The sequence below is a fragment of the Hyperoodon ampullatus genome (genome assembly GCF_949752795.1).
Source record: "Hyperoodon ampullatus genome assembly, chromosome: 14".
Taxonomy (NCBI): Eukaryota; Metazoa; Chordata; class Mammalia; order Artiodactyla; family Ziphiidae; genus Hyperoodon; species Hyperoodon ampullatus.
Genome location: NC_136927.1, coordinates 25,532,976 through 25,555,529, shown reverse-complemented (window position 1 = coordinate 25,555,529; position 22,554 = coordinate 25,532,976). Strand labels below are relative to the sequence as shown.

The 22,554-nt window shown below is 52.3% G+C and overlaps 2 protein-coding genes across 2 annotated transcripts in view; one reads left to right on the top strand and one right to left on the bottom strand.

Moving 5' to 3' along the window:
* Positions 1–2,274: 2,274 nt before the first annotated feature.
* On the bottom strand, positions 2,275–11,521 carry DNAAF8 (dynein axonemal assembly factor 8; the record flags this gene model as incomplete). The annotated part of the gene is given in 9 exon segments (XM_079719786.1): positions 2,275–2,557; positions 3,354–3,379; positions 3,383–3,470; positions 3,924–4,052; positions 4,933–5,074; positions 6,476–6,593; positions 8,166–8,672; positions 10,805–10,933; positions 11,414–11,521. Coding segments are annotated over 9 exon segments (1,530 nt in total).
* Positions 11,522–13,997: 2,476 nt separating this feature from the next.
* The window catches only part of ANKS3 (ankyrin repeat and sterile alpha motif domain containing 3), a 30,217-nt gene continuing 21,660 nt past the window's right edge, over positions 13,998–22,554 (top strand). Inside the window, exons 1-4 of the mRNA XM_079719264.1 lie at positions 13,998–14,136; positions 19,353–19,570; positions 21,750–21,948; positions 22,144–22,265. Of these exons, the coding sequence (XP_079575390.1) occupies positions 19,401–19,570; positions 21,750–21,948; positions 22,144–22,265 (491 nt within the window). The 5' untranslated portion in view covers positions 13,998–14,136; positions 19,353–19,400. The remainder of the gene's footprint in view (positions 14,137–19,352; positions 19,571–21,749; positions 21,949–22,143; positions 22,266–22,554) is intronic.

The window sequence follows — 22,554 nt, the reverse complement described above, 5'->3', positions numbered from 1 at the left end:
GGGCTGCCTTTGTTCCGGCCCAAGTGGCCGTGTCCCAGGACGCAGGCCGGCCTTGGTTGCCCCGCTTGGAATTTCTGAGGTGGATGTGCCTCTCTGATCTGTTCACATCCATGGTCTCATAGTGGCTGAGGGGAGCAGTAAGAGGCCTTGTTTGCTTTAGTCATTAGTAAAGTTGTGGGGCAGCTCTGAAACCACTGGGTTCTGGAATGTTCCATCCAATTGCTAGACATATTTTTACCTTTCCACACAACCCAGGTTCTGGGGGGTGTGACCTGCTCTTCTCTGTTCCCTTAATAAACAACGTCAGTCCTTCTGGCCCCTGTGCTCTGTCCTGTGTATTCTCTGGAGAATGGGGCCGCCCAGTTTAGGGATGGTTTTTAACCTTGTGGGACACGTACTATCCAGCCAGGCCAGTGTCACCAACCACCCGCCTGCCCCTCACAGGCTCACTTCTCTCACATCCGGGCTGGTGCTGGAGGTGGCTGCCTTCTGCCACCTGCGAGCTGGGCCCATCCAATGCCTGTTCCCTGACATTCTCTCTCACAGTCCTGTAACAGGTCTTCATGATTCTCCTGCTCTAGATGGAAACTGAGACCCGAGAGCTTGAAGCACCTTGTCCAGGTGGCAGGACCAGCTTTCAACCCAGGTCCGAGCTCCCACCGCCTCATCCGCCTGGCTTTCCTTGATAGACAGTAATTCACAGAGTTGAACTTGGAACTAAGTTTATTTTCTGTCACTGTTGGGGAAACATTCTGAGTGAACTTACTGCCATTAAAAGGGGTAGAGAGTGGGGGAAATGGAATTTTAAAAATAGCCTTTGTTCTTGAGGGCTAGTGGCTGCAGTGGAGGCTGTGTGCCATGTTCAGACTGCCTGCCCAGCGGCTGAGTCCTGACCATGCTGTGTGCACCCTGGATTGGAGGGTGGGGGGCCTGCGCGGGGGGAGAGGATCCGGGGGCCCCAGGTGATGGTAGTCTGGCCACAGTCCCTGCCGGAGAGGCCTCCCCCGGGCCTCCCGTGATCTTGGTGGAAGCTGTCTCACATCCGGCTTGTAATGCAAATGTCCGTTGTGGGGAATGGGGGCTGCTGGTAAGGCCCCCTTGGCCAGATCAAGTAGAGTCTGTGGCCCCGATCCTGGCTGCATGTGGCTGGCTGAGGCTGGGCAGGGCCTGTCTTACCTGGTGCCGGGCTGGATGGGAAGAGGCCCTTGCCCACCCTCAGTGCATAGCAGCCAGCGGTGACCCCAGCTAAATGCTGGAACATGTGCCCAAATGCCAAGGACCCTGCTGGGCTGCCTGATCCCATGGCCTGGGGAGCCCGAGGTGATTGCTTTGTTCTTCCCATTGGCAGACAGGGCAGAGGGGCGCTGAGACTCTGAGACCTTGGAAACAAGTTGGAGAGAGAACAGAGGTGCTGCAGATCAGGGCTTCAGCCTGTTGGGAGCAGCTGGGCTGAGAACAACAGTTATGGAAGGACTCTGAAAGTCGGGGCCGGGGGTGGGAGGTCAGGGGGATACTTCTAGGAAAGTAGACGGCAGAGCTGCCTGCAGCCCCCAGCTCTTGCTGGTTGTCCACCGAGACAGTTTCAGGTGTTAGAACATTCACATTCTATCTATATTTAAAAGTCCATCCACCTTTACTTTGGAAGGACCCTAAAACATATACGTACATGCCTTTGTGTCTTGGTTGAAGAAAAAAAAAGCAAATTTCAATCTGCCCCTCTATCAAAAAGTCCATTTGGTCTGTGTGTGTGTGTGTGTGTAAATTTAGGAACACGAAAGAGCAAACATCCAGGACTCAGAAAATGAAGCTAAATTTTCCAAGACTTTTTCAATCCTGAAATTCTCTAAAGGAGTTTTACTTAAATTTTGGAGTTAAAAAGAAATAATAATAATAGATGCACATTAAAGAGAAAAAAACACAGGAATGGAAAAAGGTGAAAAAGCCTCAAAGTCCCACTGTCAGAACAAAACTGTTGTCTTCACGGTGTTTCCTTCTGGTCCACTTTCAGAGGATTTGGGGCCACATGTTTGTCACACTACACGTACAAGTTTGCCCTGGCATCTTTGCTCTCGGTGCATGAAGAAGTTCTGACTGAATTCTAGCAGAGGGCTGGCAGCAGATCCTCAGTTGGAGGGTCCCTGTGCTGCAAAGGCACATTCTGATGGAGACGGGAGAGCGAGGGGACCACCAGGGCCTCGGGTGTCGATGGAAAGTCAGATTATCCATTTATTCGCCTCAGATTATTCACCTTTTCAGATCCGTTACCGGAGTCATCTACAATTGGCCCAGAGGAGGCACCAGGGCCTCCCTGGCTGTCCCTGGCCCAAGAGGGTCCCCCAGGGCCCTGGGACTTCCTCCTGGGGGTCTGGCCTGGGCACTCTGTCTCTCAGCCCAGAGTGTTACATGTTGCTTCCCCCCGGGGCTGGATCCAGCCGTATCTCCAGGGGCCTGAGCCTTCTGGCTTCTGGGACCCTTGCCAGCTGGCAGCTTGGGCTGAGCCAATGCCTTCCGAAAGGCCCGGAGCTGTTGGAGGAGCTGACTCTTCCCCGTGCAGTCCCTGTGACACAAGAGAAGCAACCTGCATCAGCACCCAGTGGAGCCAACCTCCCAATGCTTTGCCACCGAAACAGAACACAGAGGAAAAGCAGAGTGCTTCCGGAGCGTGTGCCTGGTTCTCAAGACACTAGAAGGTCAGGATTGCAGCCTTCCAGCCCTCGCGTGTCAGCATGTTAAAGGCTTCTGGGAGGAAACCTGTGTGACACTTCTCAACCCAAGTTTGTTTTCCCTCTTTAATCCTATAATGCCTAGCTACACGCCACACTGGGGAAATGCCGCTTTAGACTCTGACGTTCCCAAAGGATAGGATCTTCAGGCTCTGTAATTCCAAAAACGATGGAGACCGCCAGAGCATATAATGCAAATTCACCCCACAACCACGGGGTGGCCTCCACATGTCAGAGACCTGAACCTTCCCTGAATTTGACATTTCACTTAACTGACTCAAGCCTTTCCTTTCTGGCTGACAACCACCACTTTATTCCATCCCTTCACTTTCATTGCCATCACTAGTAGGGAACAAATCAAGTTGGGCGGCAATTTTTCAGGAAGAAAACGTAATCCCTTCTCAAGACCGAGCTAAGCATCCTTGGGGATGTCTGGAGAACAGGCCAGGCCAGGCGTTGCTAGGCTACCCTACCCTCCTCCCAGACCCGCCCCCCAGACCCCCTCACACCCTCCTGTGCCAGCCCTGTGGGTGCCAGATAGCTGAAAGCACCGATGTTAACCTGCGGGCAGGGGCTTGCTGCTGAGGCCCAGGTGAGCATCTCAGGCTGCAGGAGCCCCTCTGTGGTTACCGTAGCCTGGCTGGGCCCTGCTGGTCTCACCGAGCTGCTGTCTCCTCTTCCCCCTCCTCCTCGCTGTCAGAGGAGCTGGAGCTGCAGCTGGAGTGGGAGCTGGAGCGGGAGCTGCAGCTGCAGGGAGAGGCAAGGTGGGTTCCTCTGGACATAACCAGCCCACTCCAGCCAGGCGTGGTTCCCACTAGGGACTTGGAGCACCCAGGTCTCCCTGGTGACCCAGGGCAGGAGGATGGGCAGGCCGGCCAAAGGCCAGCCAGCTGAAACCAAAGGGCCACTGCACGTGGTGGAGGGGTGCAGCCAGGGCCAGGTACCCCAGCCTAGGCTAAGTCTGCTTAGGACTCCACCAGGAAAAGATAACCCTTGGCCCCAGCTTCCTCCCAACCTGTGGGGAGAGCCTGCTGCTGGGACCCAGTGGGACTGTGGGCCAGGCTCAGTTCTTGGCTCAAAGCACTTCTCAAGTGAGCAGTGCTCCCAGGGACCTGCCTGTACAAGTCCCCCTTCCTCCTGAGGCCAACGTGGCAACCCAAAGCAGCAGGTTTGTGGCAGGGCTGTCACTGCTCCCTGTACCTTTCCGAGGGCCCCTGGTCTGATGGCTTTGTCGGCCGCAGGTCAATGAAGACGGTGGGAGGCCCTGCTGGGCTCCTTAGCTGCGTGTCCATGGCCAGCGCCTGGAAGCCCAGCTCCCTGGAAGCGCATCTGGGGTGAGAGGAGCGGGGTGGCTGAGTCACTTCCCGGTAACCACTGTGTGACCTGTGCACCACCAGCTGGGTGCCCCCGTGCAGGACACTGAGGCAGGTCCTGAGAACAGCCCTCAAGATGTAGGCCAGTGCTGTCCAATAGAACTTGCCATGATGATTAAATGTTTTGTATCTGCACTTTCCAGTATGGCAGACACTTGCCAGAAGTAGCTATTTAAATTTACATTTAAGCTAATTAAAATTAAATTAGAAATTCAGCTCCTCAGCTGCACTAGCCACACGTAGCCAGTGGCCACTGACTGGAAAGTGCAGTGTCCTTTCTACTGGACACTTGGGTTGTCAGGGACAGACGCCCACTCCGACTAGTTTGGGCGAGAAAGGGAATTACTGGCTTTCAGATTCCTAAAAAGGGTGGACAACCAGAGTGTGGGAAGAGTCAGGGTACAGCTGGGCCTTAACGGACCCCAGGGCCCTGTCCCCACCTCTGCCTACCCCACACTCCAGCTTCAGCCTTTCTCACCACAGCTGGCCTGGCTGGGGTCAGATGCCCAGGGCTGGCCCAATCAATGGTGGCCAGAGGGGCAGGGTCCTCCTCTGGGGAGGCCTTGTGGATGGTGAAAGGAGGATTCCCATGGGGTAGGGAAAGAGCAGGTGCTTTGGGGCTTGAGTCCCAGCTCTGCCACTTATGTCCTGGGCAAGGCAACCTCTCTGAGCCTCAGTTTCCCTGTTTGTAAAATGGGGGTAATGGTAACACCTACCTGATCATTTTCTTGAGATGAAAGAGAAATACACATCAAGTGCCCCACCCATAAATCAAGGCCCAATAAATGCTGAGAGAAGCCAGTTCTAGAGAGGACAGGGGCCATGCGTGGTCCTACCTGCTTCCGGCCTCCTGCGGCTTGATGTCCTGGGGCATGTCAGAAGGCACCCTCCAGGCAGAGGAAAAGGCTCTGGACTGCGTGGCACACAGGAGGGTGAGTTGTTCCATGAGCCTGTCCTGGGTGCTCGGCTTGGCGTGGTCTGTGGGGAGGGGGGAGGCAGCTTAGTGGGGACGCAGTCCCCTTTGACTCACAGCAGCCTGAGCCTCAGGACCCCTTGTGTGGACATGCCTGGGCTTGTGCTCGGAGAAGTGCTGGGGGCCAGTGGAGGCCCAGCCCACCCTCTGCCGCTCACAGCTTTTGTGTTGCCCCCTCCAGCTCAGCAGGGCGAGGGGCGCTGTCTTCTTGAGCAGGGAGCTGTGTGTGAGCCCGGGAAGCAGGGGTGACGTCCTGTTAACAGTGTAGTCCCCGTTCTCCCTCCGGTCCCACTTGTCAGAGGGAACCATCAATAACAGTTCTGCGTATTTGCTTTGCTTTTTTTTTTTTTAAGTAGCAACGGGATCATCCTCTACAGATTTTTTTTTTTTACTGAATATATTTTACATTTTTCTGTGTTGAGAGAAATGAATAGATAGATAGATGATAGATTCCATTTGTTGAGCTGCAGAGAATTCTCTGGTAGACGGATTAGCTAGACTCCTACTGAATATTGAATGTGGTTTGCTTCCAGTTTTTCACAAGTATGAACAATGTTGCAATGAACATCTGTGAGGGTGTGTTTAGGACAGACTTTAGAAGTGGAATGAATAGCTTAATCAAAGGCTTATGTGCCTTTAAATGGAGAACAGATTCCGCCACATTGCCCGCCAAAAGGGGGCACCAACAACAGCCCCCCAGCCCTGCCCCAACTTGTAGGAGAGTGAGTTTCTCCATATCCTGCTCTAAGGGGTTAAATTCCAAACAAAACCCTTTTTAAAATAGCACCAGGGGCCCTTGGCCACAAAGGAGCCTTTGCTCTGGAACCGGAGGCCAGAACCCTCACAGTTCCTTTGCCTCAGACCTGCCTCCACTCACCTTTGTGGGCCAGAGTGGCCGGGAGGGGACAGGGAACTTTTTTACGAAACTGCCCAGAGTGAGGCCACAAGTGCAATGAAGGAATCATCCCTGGCTTTGTTTGGTAAACGTGGAGGCAGTGGAAACAGGATTCTGTTTAGGAGTGGGCTGAAGGGGTAACACATGCAGGATTACTTTTGTCCCAGGAAGAAAGAGACGCAGGTCTGAGGAGGTGCGGGGGGAAGAAAAGGCAGGGACCCTGTCTGAAGGGCTTCCTCTCATATCCCCAAGGCCTGGTCCACCCCGGGAACATAGCAGGCCGTCACATATGTAATGGATGAATGAACGAGTGTCAGTGAGTGAATGGATGGGTGGATAAAATCTTGCATCCTGGGTGTGCAGGACGGCGAGGGCTGAGCAGCAGAGAGGCGCAGCAGATGTGGCGAGCTGCTGGGCTGACTGTGCCCAGCCCATTGCCCTATTTTATTGGGAGGCCCTGGAAGGAGCCACTTGTGGGTATGCACTTGGGCCCCGGCGTTCAAGGTCAGACCTCGGCCCTGGAGGCGGTCTGCTGCCCACCACGTGGCTCCAGAAGCGCCATCTCCCGGGTCCTCTTCTCGCCCTGTCAGACTCTGAAGGACTTGATCCAAATCCCACTCTTCAAGTTGCTGAAATAAGTAAAGTGGTGATTATGAGGCTGCTGTGGGGTTCCAGGGACAGGAGCGCCAGATTTCACAGCTGCCGTGACCCACACAGGCAGTTCTGGGATGTCTTGGGCAGAAACCAGGGCTGAGATGAGGCAGCTCGCTCACCCACCCCCACTCACCCACCCCGTGTGGGTTGCAGAATGAACTCCCTCCGTGAAGGCTGGTGAGGCCACCTACCTTCCTACGCAATACTTCTATTTCTGGCACAAAGACGTTGTCTGACTTGGAGGAAACTCAGTGTCATATTAAAACTGTTTAGGTTCATGCAGGTTTAGAATGTTGGGAGGTTAAAACGTTTTGCTCTTTTAAGAAACAGATTGTTCCAGGCAGGTGATAGGACTGGAGGGCGGCAGTGGTATGATGAGGGGGGAGGACGTTAATCAGGAATTACTGTGTCTTGTATATGGCCTTGCAGCTCCTTGTAGCCCCATAGGGGAATGAAGATAAAGGGGTTCAAGGAAAGAATGGAATTGATAGGATGGAATTGGTGAAAGTGACCTCCATGTACACCTTGATGCCAGTTTTCTCTAAGTTGTTAAGAAAATTTGTCAAATAAGGCAAAAAAGAGTTTTGTGATGTTTTAGTGTCATGCAGGAGCATCTTCCAAGGAGCCCATCTTTCTAGGGGAGGGCTGGTGTGCACAGTTGACCAGGGCTCACCTGTTTGACAGCTTCGTAAAACTGAGAAGTGTGACGGTTTTCTTTTCCGTCCATTGGAGCAGCTAACCCCAAAGGTACCAGTTCTGTTGCCCTGTAGGTGCTGACCTGTTGTACTTAATGTAGCAATTTAATCTCTGCGTTCCTTCCGCCCTCCCCACCCCGCCATGTACAAAATCCCAGTTTCTCATAATCTCTTTGAACCGGCTTTGTCATCCTGCTGGTTCCCTCGTTAATGAGCTAAATACAGGGGCTCACCATTTGTATGAGAACAAGGGCTTGATTTGAGATTACGCTTTGTCAAATCTTACCTATCTCTATATCTTCATGATCATGCTTGGGATTAGTATTCTTTTTTCTTTTTTTAAAGAAGGCTGGGGTCTCCTTGCTCTTCCTTGTTCACTTTAACTCGACCTGAGGATGGTCTGTCGGATAGGTAGGACTGCCTGCCTGATGATGGGCCTGGTGCCATGGGCTTAAGGTTGTTGCTATAGACTGAATCTCTTTGTCCCTCCAAATTCATGTGTTGAAATCCTAACCCCCAATGTGATGGTATTTGGAGGTGATTAGGTCATGAGGGTGGAACTTTCATGAATGGGATTAGTGCCCTTAAAAAGGAGACCCCAGAGAGCTCCCTCACCCCTTACAAATGAACCAGGAAGCATGCTCTCACCAGACACCAAATGTGATGGAGCCTTGACCTTGGACTTCCAGCCTCCAGACTGTGAAAAATGAATTTCTGTTGTTTAAGCCCCCCAGTCTATGGGATTTTTTTACCGTGGCCCAAAGAGACTAAGACAGGTGTAGTGGGCCAGCCCTCGAGTTGGCCTGGGGAGGACCATCGCCCTGGGGAAGGCTGGGCTAGGGGGATGCCTACCTGGAGGGAGAGCAAGGTTGGTCCCTGCTGGGGCCCCTCCGGCAGCGTTTCTGCAGCATCACAGGGCATCTCCTTCACTCCACTCAGGTCTTGGCAGGCTGGGTCCTGGGCATCCCAGGTGACTTTGTGAAGTATGTCTTTCTCGATCATCTTCCTTCTCTCCCTCCGGAGGGCTCTGTGGTTTGCAGAGTCTGAGCCCTCCTGGGCCCGTGAGGCAGCACCTGGGGGCTCTGTCTGCAGGCCTGCTTCCTGAGGGGACAGAGTGGCCTCTCCCTGTGGCCCCTGGCAAGGACTCTGTGATGTACTGGTGTTGAAGGCTGTGCCCCCATCGTCATCCTGCCACGTGGGGGTCTCCACAGGCATCCTGAGAAGAGAGCTGCTCTCATCACAGCTCTGCAAAGGCCTGCCAGGGGCCCTTCCTTCCAGAGAGGCTGACTCCTGGGCCTGGGGCCCAGCGTTCCACTCTCCCCAGGGTTCCCCGGCGGATTCCACAGGCACTACAGCTGGCTATGGGGGAAACAAGCATCCTCGGTTAGCAGCCTCAAAACATACCTCGGGGAGTTTTTGTGTGCGGTAAGATGTGTATAGAACATAAAATCTGCCATGTGAACCATTTTTAAGTGTACAGTTCAGTGGCATTGAGTATATTCATAATGTTGTGCAGCCGTCACCACTGTCTATTTACAAAGCTTTTTCATCACCCTGAACACAAACTCTGTACCTCCCCTCCCCCAGCCCCTGGTAAACGCTCATCTACTTCTTGTCTCTATGGGTTTGCCTATTTCATAGGCACGGAATCACACAGTATTCGTCTCTTGTGTCCTTCCATTTAGCTTAGTGTTTCCAAGGTTCACCCATGTTGCGGCATGTGTTAGAACTACATTCCTTTTCATGGATGAATAATATTCTGTTGTATGGATGGTCCTCCTGTGTTTAACCACTCTGTCTGTTGATGGATACTCAGGTTGTTCCCCCCTTTTGGTCATTGTGAAAGGCACACAGCAGTTAAGAGGTGGACAAGATGAGACCCAGGCCCCTTTGTCTCCAGAGTGAGCCCACGGCCTCAACCCCTGTGAGTTGGTACAGACTTTCCCATCCCAGGTTAAAAAATAATTGTCCAGAAGAGTTGCCGAGGTAAGTGTAGAGATGAAGAAAACACAAAATAAAGTGACATGGACATGGTTCCAACTGAACTAATCAGGGGACTTGGCAGCCCTGGCAATTCTCCTGTTTGAGGTTATTTCAGATATATTTCTAGGCATGGCTGAGGGCGTGGGTGATTTCTGTCATGGTGCTGGGAGGGGACACGCCCTGGCTCTGTAAGATGACCCTGTGTCAGTGCTTGCACTCAGAACTGCAGAGTCTCGGCATGTACCCACTCCGTCCAAATACCAAACTCCAGCATGGCTTCTGGCAGCGTAAGCCTGTGCCCCTAGGATTACCCCAGCGCCGCATTAAAATGCCTGCCTGAGAAAGCTCCATGCTGCCAGAATTTATTATTTGTTCTAGCCAACACCTGATGATAGGCCCCTGACCTCCCTTTCTTAGAGCACTTACTAAAAAGGTCTTATAATTGTGAATATGTGTCTCTTACAACCCAGAAGCATCTGTCACTGACCTGAGAGCCATTCCCTTGAAATGTACTCATCAGGAAGGACAGGGCCTCTGCCTCCCTTCTCTGTGGGAGGATAGGCTCCTGTCTCCCACACCTGCCAGGTAGCAGACACACCTGGCCTAATTGCAGCTTCACTGACTGGCTCTTTGTGATTTTTCACTTTTCTGACTCCACTGAGCCCTCCTCACCCCCTCCCTCAGTCTTCCTTTGAAACACCCGTCACCTCTGCACAAATCAGACGGAGCTCAGCTCTTTCCCCTGCTGTCAGTAGTTACGGAATAAAATCTCCTTCCACTGCTTTAACTAAGCATCAAGCCATTAACTTTAGATTTAAGAGTTCTTGGTCTTACCTGGCACCCTGGGAAATGGGGAGACAAGAGGATGGAAAATTCCCTCTGACATTTGGCAATGACCGCAACTACGATACTTAATTACTGAGCGTTCTGTGGCATTTGCTAATTGTTCTCTGTATTCATCTTACCTCCCCAGCGAGGGGCACCTCTTACCTCTGAATCCCCACTGTTGCCCTTATTCAATCAACAAATGTTTAGGGAGGGCAGGATTCTGTGAGAAGCCAGATAGTGCTGAAGCCAGCTGGGTTAAGGGAGGCATTTATGACAACAAATTGTGACAATGGTCAGACAGCTCAGGTGGAAATAGGACAGCTGGGAGGTGTGTGTGTGTGCGCGCGTGTGTGCGTGTGTGTGTAGTGAGGGGTCAAAGGGAAGAGCAAGGGGCAAAATCAGATAGAAAATCTAGTCCCCACCCCCAGCTCTAAGTGTTCTGGGCTCCTGGGATCATGATGTGCACAAGGCCATTAGATATTTGGTGTCTAAACTCCTTGGGTTATACCTGGAGAAAGGCTTGGGTGTGCAGAGATGCTATACCAGGGGCTTTAACCTCTTTAGACCCACATTGCTATTAGAGTCCAGTGAGGGCCATGGACACCCAGACCCACACCCACACCCTATTGTGCTTAAAGGGTCCTGGCTTCATGGATCCCTGGATCCTGCATTCCACAGACCTCAGGAGGAGACCCAGAGGAAGTGACCCAGGCCCCGTCAGGGTCTTCGGCCAGTTCTTCTGACAAGTCTGGAATCAGGGCAGTTTGATTTCGCTGGAAGATGAACAGCTCCTCTTCCTCGCAGTTTGACTGTGGACAAATGAGAGTTCGTTCTCTGGATTATGTGGCAGCAGGCAGGGCCAGGTGCGCCTCAGCTTCCACCCATCCTCCCTGCCCCGCTGCTCTCCAGCTGTCTGGGAAGACCAGTTCTCTTCCGAAGGGACTCGCCATGGCTGGTTCCTGCCGCTGACTTAGAAATGGGCTTGGCAGCACCACCTGGTGAAGGTGAGATCCAGGGCGCCCAGTTCTGCACGTACCTGCCACCCCTAAGACTTTGCGTACAGCAGGTGCTCACTTAGTGCCTGGCACTGAATGAAGAGAGCAGCGAGGTGACAGCTGAAAGAGCAGAGTCTGGGCCTCCCTGTCCTCTGCAACAGGGAACCTTGGCGCTTCACTTACATGACATTGAGCTGATAAGCTCCAAAGCGGTCCTTGGTCAGCATGATGTTTGTCACGGGAAGAAAGTGCATTGGGGGCCTAGGAAGATGTAGGAAGAAGGTGCTTGCTTACCGAGGAGGAATCTGAGTCCAGAGATGGGAGCTGCTCCTTGACGGCCTCAAGGATGGCGTCCCAGGGATTGGGCAGTAAGGGCCCCACATCTTTGTCATGGGATGCCATGGGATGCTTCTCAGCGTGCCATCATCCAAGGAACCTTGCAGAGGACATGGAGTGAGGTGAGAGGGTCCAGGAGCAAAGGGTCAAGAGCTCAGGGGGCTGCCTTTTCAAAGCATATACCATCCCTTGCCTTGGGGTATGAAAACGGATTGGGAGACCACCCACCCCTTCTTCCTTCTAGTCTGCAGGTTCCTGTTACTGAGGGCCAGGCACTGTGCCCTGCATTGTGTGTGTGTGTGTGTGTGTGTGCAAGTGTGTATGTGTGTGTAGTGCAGTATGGAGCCTGCAGATGTATGTACATAGGGATATTTTATGATAATATATAGATATATCTATTGATATATAATATGTACTTGATGTGTAGGTATATGGATGATATACAGAATGATACATGTGTATGACATACAGATATTTGTAAACTATGTATATCCCATACAGCAGACACTATTATTATCTACATTTTATAGGCTCAGAGAGATTATATCATTAGTAAAGACAAAGAGAATTTGTATCAAAGTCAGAGGGGATTTCAAGCCCCACTACTCTTTTTTTTTTTTTTTTTTTGCGGTACGTGGGCCTCCCACTGTTGTGGCCTCTCCTGTTGTGGAGCACAGGCTCCGGACGCGCAGGCTCAGAGGCCATGGCTCACGGGCCTAGCCGCTCCGCGGCATGTGGGATCTTCCCAGACCTGGGCACGAACCTGTGTCCCCTGCATCGGCAGGCGGACTCTCAACCACTGCGCCACCAGGGAAGCCCCAAGCCCCACTACTCTTTACTGCCCCCTTACAAAGTAACAGACTAGAGACATTTTGGGGTCCCGCGGACACTTTTTTTGGAGTTGACACTCAAATTAACCCCTTATACCCAGGCACTTAGGCAACACGTCCCAGAGTCTAACAGAAGGCCCAGTCCCTCAGGGGTCAAGGGGGCTTAGAAATGTGGGGTGATGGTACTTCAGAGCCAGTGTCTGGAGAGTACTTGCAGCCTGAGAGCCCTCTGTAACCATAAAATGGGAAAAGAACACTCCTGCCCCAGCCCTGGTTCCCATCAGGAAAGCAGCAGGTGAGTGGGGGCTTCTTACTTCTTCTGTGCTCACAGGAGTGGGGCAGGAGCTTGGTGCACCTGACCTGGGAACAGCAGAGTGGGGACATATCTGGTATATACATCACGGGATGTTCTCCGTCTGCAGAGCAGATCAGAGGGCAACAGGATCACCCGGGTGAAGGGGACTACCAGAGACCCTAAGTTCTCCAGGAGGACAAGGCAATAGGGGAGGAAAAGGCATTACAGGCTGCGGGGAAGAGCACGTAAGAGCTCAGAGGAGTGAAAAGTGCCCAACATGTGGGGGAAGAAGTTTTCAGTTGCTGAGATATACGGTGCAAACGGACAAGATCGTGAAGGGTCCTGAACGCCAAGTTGAGGAGCTTGGCTCACCCAGCAGACGAGGTTTACGCTAAACGCTGCACGGAACAGCAGCTCCCTCCGAATTCTGACTGCCTCCACGTCCGTTTCTTTTTTTTTAATTAATTTATTTATTATTATTATTATTTTGCGGTACGCGGGCCTCTCACTGTTGTGCCCTCTCCTGTTGCGGAGCACAGGCTCCGGACGCGCAGGCTCAGCGGCCATGGCTCACGGGCCTAGCCACTCCGCGGCATGTAGGATCTTCCCAGACCGGGGCACGAACCCGCATGCCCTGCATCGGCAGGCGGACTCTCAACCACTGCGCCACCAGGGAAGCCCCCCACGTCCGTTTCTTGGCTGCAGCCCGTTAGCCCCGCCCAATGCTCCGACCCCCACCCCCTCCTGCCGCCGGTCAGCCGGTTGTTATGACAACTAGACGCCAAAGTCCTCTTGGGTCAGGCTTTTTTTTTTTTTTTTTTTTTTTTCTTTCTGGGTCAGGCTTTTAAATTCTAAAGGTCGGAAACAGGAAACCCATCGTGCGTCCTCCCACCGATCCCCAGCTCGTTTCCCCAGCCCTCACCCCGTCCAACTCCCAACATTTATCTCCGCAGCTGCGGCAAGCCCGAGGCCGTTCACCTCGGCCTCAGCCTCCCCGCCTGGCGCGGTCCAGACAGGGATATAAACAGGCTCCAGCGCGTCCCTCCGGCCGTGTTCTCCCCTTTGGGCCGCAGCGCAGTTACTGAGGCTGTCGCTGCCTTCGGAATCCCCGCTCAGCAGTCTTACATTAGGGCACTGCCAACTCCTTCCCACCCCCCGCTCTTCTTTCGGGACTTGGCGCGTCCTGTCTCTCCTGAAACACGATTGGTTTCCCTGGCTAGCGGAGGGGCGGGGTAGGGTGAATGTCCCCTGCTCATTGGCTGCCGCCGACGTCACACAGCGAGCCGGGCGAGCTGACCGGAAGGTCCGGGTGCGGGACGGACGAATTCCACAGCGCCCGGGGGACCCGCGAGCGTCCCGGCGTGCTCCGCGCCTCTCGCAACCACTTCCGGGGCGGGAGCGGGGCCGCTGGGTCCGCGCGCTGTGGCGGCGGCCGGCGCGGACGGACCCCGTACGGGCGCCGCCGAGGGAGCGCGGCGGCAAGGGGGCAGGTGTAGGCGGCGGCGGCGGCGGCAGCAGCAGCCCCAGGGCTGCCCGCGGCCCGAGGCCCAGCGCAGGTAGGCTCCGCGGCGTCCCTGCCCCGCCTGGTGTCCTCACCTGCTGCGCACTCTCGAGGCGTCCCAGCAGTGCCGCTGGCTCGCCGCTTGAGTTTATGACTCCGAGCGTCCGCTTTGCCGGTGGGGAGCGGGGACTATAAAGCCACGTGCGGTGTAGGGTTACTGGGAGGAAGTGTGAGTGCTTGGGTAGTTCCCTAGGTTACCCTCCCCAGGGCCTGAGAACCAGGTTGGGATACCCGGGGCCAGCGGAAGGCCCACGCCCCGGGGCGGCACGCGGTGCCCGCCGGCTTTCACAGACCTCCTCCCTGTGGATGCCACGGTCAGCAGCAACGTCATTTTTTTGGTTATTGTTGTTAATTTTTTTGTTTTTTTATTTTGCTTTAAAAGTAACGAATACAAAAAAAAAAAAAAAGTAACGAATACTTAGCATTTTACAGAATGGACAGAACACAAAGGTAAAAGGAAAATCAAAGGGTTGCGTTCCTAATGCTACTTCCTGGAAATAAATCCTGGAAGCGATATGCAGGAGATTTTCTACAAGTTTACGTGATGTATGTGTGAATACAATTTTGTTCGTAAGGAATACCCCATCATCGTAGAGCATCTGGCATGCGGCAGGGTGATAAAGGAAGTAATAGTATTGGGTTGGCCAAAACGTTCTTTCGGGCTTTAAGTAAAAATAAAAGACACATTTTTCATTTTCACCAAGAACTTTATTGAACAACGTATTCAGTGTTTCGTTCTACTACCTTCTGCCATTTTTCAGGTAGCTTCATAATTCCATCTTCCCAAAACTTTTTATCTTTTGAGCAAAGAACTGTTCCAGATGCCTTTTAGTCTTCCAGGGGATTGAAATTTTTTCCCATTATGAGAATTTTGTAAAGACTGAAATAAATAGAAATCTGAAGATGCGATGTCTGGTGAATATGGTGGATGAATCAGAACTTCCTAGCCAAGCTGTAACAGTTTTTTTTTTTTTTTTTTTTTTTGTGGTACGCGGGCCTCTCACTCCTGTGGCCTCTCCCGCTGTGGAGCACAGGCTCCGGACGCGCAGGCCCAGCGGCCATGGCTCACGGGCCCAGCCACTCCGCGGCATGTGGGATCCTCCCGGACAGGGGCACGAACCCGTGTCCCCTGCATCGGCAGGCGGACTCCCAACCACTGCGCCACCAGGGAAGCCCCGCTGTAACAGTTTTTGCCTGGTCATCAAAGAAACACATGGTCATGTGGTATCCTGATAGAAGATTATGCGTTTTCTGTTGACTGATTCTAGACGCTTTTCGTAGAGTGCTGCTTTCAGTTGGTCTAATTGGGAGCAGAGCTTGTAGGAATTAATCGTTTGGTTTTCCAGAAGGAGCTCAAATAGAGGACTCCCTTCCAATCCCACCATATACACAACATCACCTTCTTTGGATGAAGACCGGCCTTTGGTGTGGTTGGTGGTGGTTCATTTCGCTTGCCCCACGATCTCTTCCGTTCCACATTATTGTACAGTGTCTAGTTTTCATCGCCTGTCACAATTTTTTTTTTTTAATTTTGTAAAAATATTTATTTATTTTTGGCTGCATCAGGTCTTAGTTGTGGCATGTGGGATCTTTCGTTGTGGCATGTGGGCTCTGTAGTTGCATCATGTGGGCTCTTTAGTTGTGGTGCACGGGCTTCGTTGCCCTGTGCGGCATGTGGGATCTTAGTTCCCGGACCAGGGATGGAACCTGCGTCTCCTGCATTGGAAGGCAGATTCTCAACCACTGGACCACCAGGGAAGTCCTCACAATTTGTTTTAAAAATGGAACGTTTTAGTTATGTTTAAGTAGAGAATCACATGTGGAAATACAGTCAAGAAGGTTTTTTTCGCTTAACTTATGTGGAACATCAAAGCAATTAACATAACCAAGCTGGTGCAAATGATTTTCAGTGCTTGATTTGGATATTTTGAGTATGTCGGCTATCTCCCACGTGGTATAACGTTGATCATTCTCAATTAATGTCTTGATTTGATCACCATCAACTTCAACTGGTCTACCTGACCTTGGAGCATCATCCAGTGAGAAATCTCCAGCATGGAACTTCTCAATCCACTTTTGACATGTTCGATCAGTCACAGCACCTTTTCCATACACTGCAGCGTTTCGGTTGTGTTTTTACCTTTCTTGAAATAATAAAGCATGCTGAAAATGTTGCTTTTTTGTCTTCCATCTTCATTAAAATGGCTACACAAAAATTCACCAATTTTGATAAGTTTTTTTTTTTTTTGCTGTACGCGGGCCTCTCACCGCTGTGTCCTCTCCCGTTGTGGAGCACAGGCTCCGGACGCGCAGGCTCAGCGGCCATGGCTCACGGGCCCAGCCGCACTGCGGCATGTGGGATCCTCCCGCATCGGGGCACGAACCCGTGTCCCCTGCATCGGCAGGCGGACTCTCAACCACTGCGCCACCAGGTAAGCAGGATAACTTTTTTTTAAAATGAACGCTGATATGGCAGCTGTCACAATACAATCTAACAAAATTGTTTCAAATGAAGTTAAAGACAACTAAGCGCTACTAGAGCCATCTTATGGAAGAAAACCAACGAACATTTTGGCCAACCCAATAGCTTTATGGTCTCTTGGCATCCGAGTTCTCCCTCCATGGGCTCCTGGTGGAGTGGGGGTCTGATTCTGATTGACCCTCAGCATTCTGGAGGGTGTCAGACAGGTGAGCCTCCAATAAAAGGAGAGAGAACATGGGTCCCACCCTGGAAGAGGCATTTGGAGTAGAAGAAACACACCCAAAGAAGGCTTGAGGGGTGTATTGAAAGGAGTGCTGAACTGACACTCAGCTTATTTGGATTCTTATCCAGGCTCTGTGACGTGGACTGTTCAGCTTGGGGGTTCCCACCTGAAAATTGAGAGAGCTGATTGTTCTCAGGCCCTGCCAGTGTGGACAGGTGGTTCCAGGAAGCAGGGCTTTGCTCTGAACTTTGTTACACTTACTCTGGCCAAGGGCCGACAGATTCTTTGTCCCCCAAATTGGTGGCTTGTTTCTTGTTTGGCCATCTTGGCTGTATCTCATGCTTGGAAGCATTTGTTAGTAGAGATTGACGTGCTAATGGCATCTGTGAACCGCTGTGGTACCTTTAGGCCATCTGAACTGGAAGTGGTTTTGTTTTCTCCTCTTCCTTTTCTACACCTTGGTCTTTGTTCTTTCCCACCCAGAGTAGAACAGGAGAGAGTTGTTACTCCTGGACTAAGAGTTCTACTAGGAAGCTGATGACTTGGGCTTGATGGGTTAGGATTCCTAGAATGAAGGGCTCTTCATCCTGCTGTTGTCCCATCTTGGGGAAAGTGTCACCCAACAAATTAAGCAGTCTATCCCATTCCCCCTCGTCTCTCCCACATTCAAGGGATGCATAGGTAGATTCCTAGTCAGTTAACACTGGTCACATCCTGGTTTCTGTGTTGGGGCTTTCTTTCCATTTGTTTCAAAATTTGTTTTTAAAATTTATATACAGTAAATTTACTCATTTTGGTGTACAGGTTTATGAGTTTTGATAAATGTATAGAGTCATATGTCCATCAATCAAGATACAGAACAGGGGCTTCCCTGGTGGCGCAGTGGTTGAGAGTCCACCTGCCGATGCAGGGGACACGGGTTCGTGCCCTGGTCTGAGAAGATCCCACGTGCTGCGGAGCGGCTGGGCCTGTGGGCCATGGCCGCTGGGCCTGCGCGTCTGGAGCCTGTGCTCTGCAATGGGAGAGGCCACGGCAGTGAGAGGCCCGCGTACCGCACACACACACGCAAAAAAAGAGAACAAGTCCATCATCCCCAAATTCCCTCTTGCAGTCCCTTTGTGGGCCCCCCACCCCTAACCCTTATTACCACTGATCTATCCTCCTTTAGTTTTATCCTTTTTTTTTAATCCTTTTTTTATTTAAAAAAATTTTTAAACGCATGCACTTGTATTTTTTATTTATTTACTTATTTTGACCACACTGCATGGCATGCGGGATCTTAGTTCCCCGACCAGGGATCGAACCCGCGCCCCCTGCTTTGGAAGCATGGAGTCCTAACCACTGGACCGCCAGGGAAGTCCCCCCTTTAGTTTTATCTTTTCTAGAAAGTCCTGTAAATGGAATCATACAGTAGGCAGCGTTTTGAGTCTGGCTTACATAATGCGTTTGAGGTTCGTTCATGTGTTGTGTGTATCACCTGTTTATTTCTTCTGCTTATGGCTGAGTAGTGTTCCATTGTGTGGATGTGCCACTGTTTGTCCATTCTGCCATGTGTTTTTAACCGCAGTCCTTGGAAATATCATGTCCCCATTAAACAGTAAGGAACTAGGGGTTGGAGATGCTAAGTAGCAGAGCTAAATTTTGATCTAATTCCAAGTCCAGGGCTCTTTATTTTTTTAAATTTTATGTATTTATTTTTGGCTGCGTTGGGTCTTCCCCCCTGCATGTGGGCCCCTCCTAGCTGCGGTGAGTGGGGCCCACTCCCCGCCGCAGTGTACGGGTCTCCCACCGTGTCAGAGCCCCCCCATCTGCTGCGGAGCATGGGCCCCAGGGACGTGGGCCTCAGCAGCTGTGGCACGCAGGCCCAGCAGTTGTGGCCCACGGGCTCCAGAGCGCAGGTTCACGGGCTCAGTTGCTCCGCAGCATGCGGGGTCCTCCCAGACCAGGGTTCGAGCCTGTGTCCCCCACATTGGCAGGTGGACTCTCAACCACTGCGCCACCAGGGAAGCCCCAGGGTTCTTTTTCACCACATCTGAGAGCTGATTTGGTCCACTGACCTAATTACCATTTCTCTGCTTCCCATCCAAGAGGTTGTCAGGCTCCTTGAGTTCCCTTTCTAGAATGTGGGGCCTGGGGGTCGATAAAGGAAAACATATGCCACAGTTTATGACACAATATGTGCTCCTCTTTTCTGTCTAGTGACAGGCTCACCAGTACTAGCATGATGGAGCTGCCCGAACCATACAATTTTTTTTTCTTTTTGGCTGCACTGCAGGGCTTGCGGGATCTTAGATCCCTGACCAGGGATCGAACCCAGGCCCCCTGCATTGGGAGCGTGGAAACTTAACTGCTGGACCACCAGGGAATTCCCGCATACGATATTTATTGAAAGGAAGTTGTCTGGTCAGTCCCAGGAGTTGGGTACATTGGGCAGCAGTCTGTCAGGGCAGTGACTTAGCCACCTGCTGTGGGCAGGCGTGTGACCATGCTGTTTCACTCCGTGTAGCTACCAGAAAGGAAGGACCTAACGACCCCAGTGCCTCCCTCCACAGCGATGTCGGAGCTCAGCGATGAAGCCAGCGAGCCGGAGCTGCTGAACCGCAGCTTGTCCATGTGGCATGGGCTGGGTGCGCAGGTCAGCCGGGAGGAGCTGGCCGTCCCCTTGGATCTTCACACAGCTGCTTCCATTGGCCAGTATGAAGTGGTGAAGGAATGTGTGCAGCGGTAAGAGATCTTGGGAAATGTTCCTTCCTCTTGGATTTTTGAGCTCCATGGTTCAGCTCTCAGGTGGAGCCATTAGGGAGCTAGCGGGGGCCTTGCCTGCAGCTGTAGACATTTAATCCTTGGGTGGATCAACTGCTGCTTCTCTTGGGCTGTTGTCAGGGATGATTTATGCTGGATGCCAATAAGGAAGGCAGTTTTGATTCCGAGGAAGAAAAAGGCAGCTTAAACTTTTTTCATAGGCTTAGAAATTGTTCGTTTCAGGCTTACTTTAACCAGAGTAATTTTATGGTTTTCACTAATTGCAGAAATGCTCAAACAAAACAAAAATAAAGATTGAAAGCAATGCCCTATGGCCTTGTTTCCCCAGAAGCTTCATTTTAATCCCTCCTGCCGCCCTCTCCCCTTTAGCTTCTGCCATAGAGGAGGAGGTGGGGTTATCCCCACCTGGAGGATTGCACCTTACTCACTGCCCACATGCCGTTTTCACTGATCTTATGTGCATGTTAGGTCCCCCTAAACAGCACTGCTTCTTAGCGCCGCCTTGTTTGAAGTACGGTTTGATACTCAATGTAATTTTTGGAAAGGGATCCATCTTCTCATCTCTTCCCACTTTGTCCGCCACACTTTGTGCTCACCGTTATCATCTCATTGATAACTTAGAGAAACAACCTATGTCCATACCTACCTGGGCCTTTTCCAGTTCCAGCTTGGGGAGTTAAAGCAGAGCCTCGTGGAAGCCCCGTTTCTGGCTCCCAGGTCGTAGCCATCACTTATGAGCATCTGGCCAGTTGGTACTCCTGTACTGGGCGGATGCGCAGGCGGCACATCTCCCGACAGGGTCACCGCGACCCCACCTATAGTTCTGCTCCTTTAACATTCACAGGCTTTTAAGCCTTCGGGTGTGCTGTTAAAATGAACAGTCCAGAATGGCTCTAGGAAGTGTTTGTGTTCTGATTGGGTTGTGACACCTGCTGAGACAGAGGCTGGTGCACAGTAAACACACACTGGGGACCTGAGGGGGATTTGGAGGGGTCAGAAGGGAGGATTTGGCTGAAGGGGGTTGCCAGAGCCCCAGGGCCTCTCTGCCAAGGGGTGGGGGTGGGGGCGCCTCCCTGTCCCTGTGGGACAGCATGTGGTGAGAATGGGCTGGTCTCCCGGCGGCTCTCCCAGCCAGTGGCTACCCCTGCATTCCTGGGAACAGGACCTGGGAAATGGCTGCCTGGGTCCAAAGCCAGGGTCAGTAAAATGTGCTGGTGAATGGAAACTAATTGTCTGGTGTAGCTTAGTGTGTGTACCTAGGAGAGGCACGAACTGCATGGGTCGACTGTCACTTGGTACCTCCACTGGAGGCAAGGATTGTGGAGGAGGAAAGACTGGGGCGTGAAACAGGCAGGATGCTCCTGGAAGTGGGTCTTACTTCCATCCCCCGACCCCAAACTCTGGGTTGGGAAGCCTGCATTGTTTTTCCTGTGGGAAACACTTTTCCAGAATTGCAGTGGAAATCAGTGAGAAAGACAGGATTCTTTTGTCACGGATTTTTCCAAGAAGGTTTCTGTAGGGTGGGACGACAAGGGAGAAATCGTCCACTGTCTGAGTCCCCTCCTCTTTCCTCTCCCCTCGGTTCTGGACTAGCAGACTGGTCTGTTGGTGGGAGGTAGTCAAGGCTCCAGGTCAGGGTTTCTCGGCCTCGGCACTACTGACAACCTGGGCCAGTTCATTCTTTGTTGTGAGGGGCGTCCTGTGCACTGTAAGATGTTGAGCAGCATCCCTGGCCTCCACCCACTGGATGCCAGTAGCTTTTCCCTCCCCAGTTGTGACAACCAAAAATGTCTCCAGACTTTGGCAACTGTCCCCTGGGGGAAAAATCTCCAGTGGTTGAGAACCATCTATGTAGCTGGTGGTAGCAAAAAAGAGAATTGCTGGCCTTAGGGTAGGAGGAGGGTGCAGATGAGAACGAAAAATCAGAGGAGGGAGGCAACCTTGAGGGAGTTTGCAAAGGCAGTTGTCCGGCAAGTGTAGTCACTCCCCCCACTCCCCACCAGTGACGTCCAGGGTGGCATATGATTCTGCTTCCTCTCAGCACTTCCTGCTCTTTCTCTTGGCCTGGCCTGGCCACTGGCTTTGGTAAACCCCACCTATGAGATGGCTGGCGTGTCTAGCATGTCTTGCGTTTGTTTAGGAGAGAGTTAGATTTGAATAAGAAGAATGGTGGTGGCTGGACCCCGCTGATGTATGCCTCCTACATTGGACACGATACCATCGTGCACCTGCTGCTCGAGGCGGGGGTGAGTGTGAATGTGCCGACCCCAGAAGGGCAGACTCCGCTGATGCTGGCTTCCAGCTGTGGCAACGAGAGCATCGCCTATTTCCTCCTCCAGGTGAGCTACGAGGGCCTCAGGCCAGAAACCTGAGGGGCCCCCGGCCGCTCTGCAGAGACGTGAACCACTGCAGGCCCCTGTGTGCGTGCGTGTGCTCGGGTAATCACTTCGATTCTTTCAGCGTGATGGCTTGGAGGGCGCCCACCCTGTGCAGAGGAGATGCGGCCTTAACGAGCATTCTGTGTTCTCTTGAAGCAAGGTGCTGAGCTAGAAATGAAGGACATTCAAGGCTGGACTGCCCTCTTCCATTGCACCAGTGCTGGGCACCAGCAGATGGTCAAGTTCCTTTTGGACAGTGGAGCGAACGCCAATGTGAGGTGATTACGAGGTCTTAAGTGGCCGCAGGAGGGGGGTGGTCACGTCTGACTCTGAATAGGGCAACTGGGGAGGCAGCTAGAGGCTGGAGTGCAGGGAGCCCCTGCCTTGGTTTGACAGGCTCAAGACAAAGGGACGGAGGGGACAGTCCTGCCTAGGCGTGGAGGCATGGGGATCGTCCTAGCTTTCTCATGCATCTGTCAGGTGGCATTGTGTGCAAAATTTTAAGTTCTCTGTGCCTTATTTCCTTTATCCGAAAACAGGATGGCAATGCCCATGTCATAGAACTGT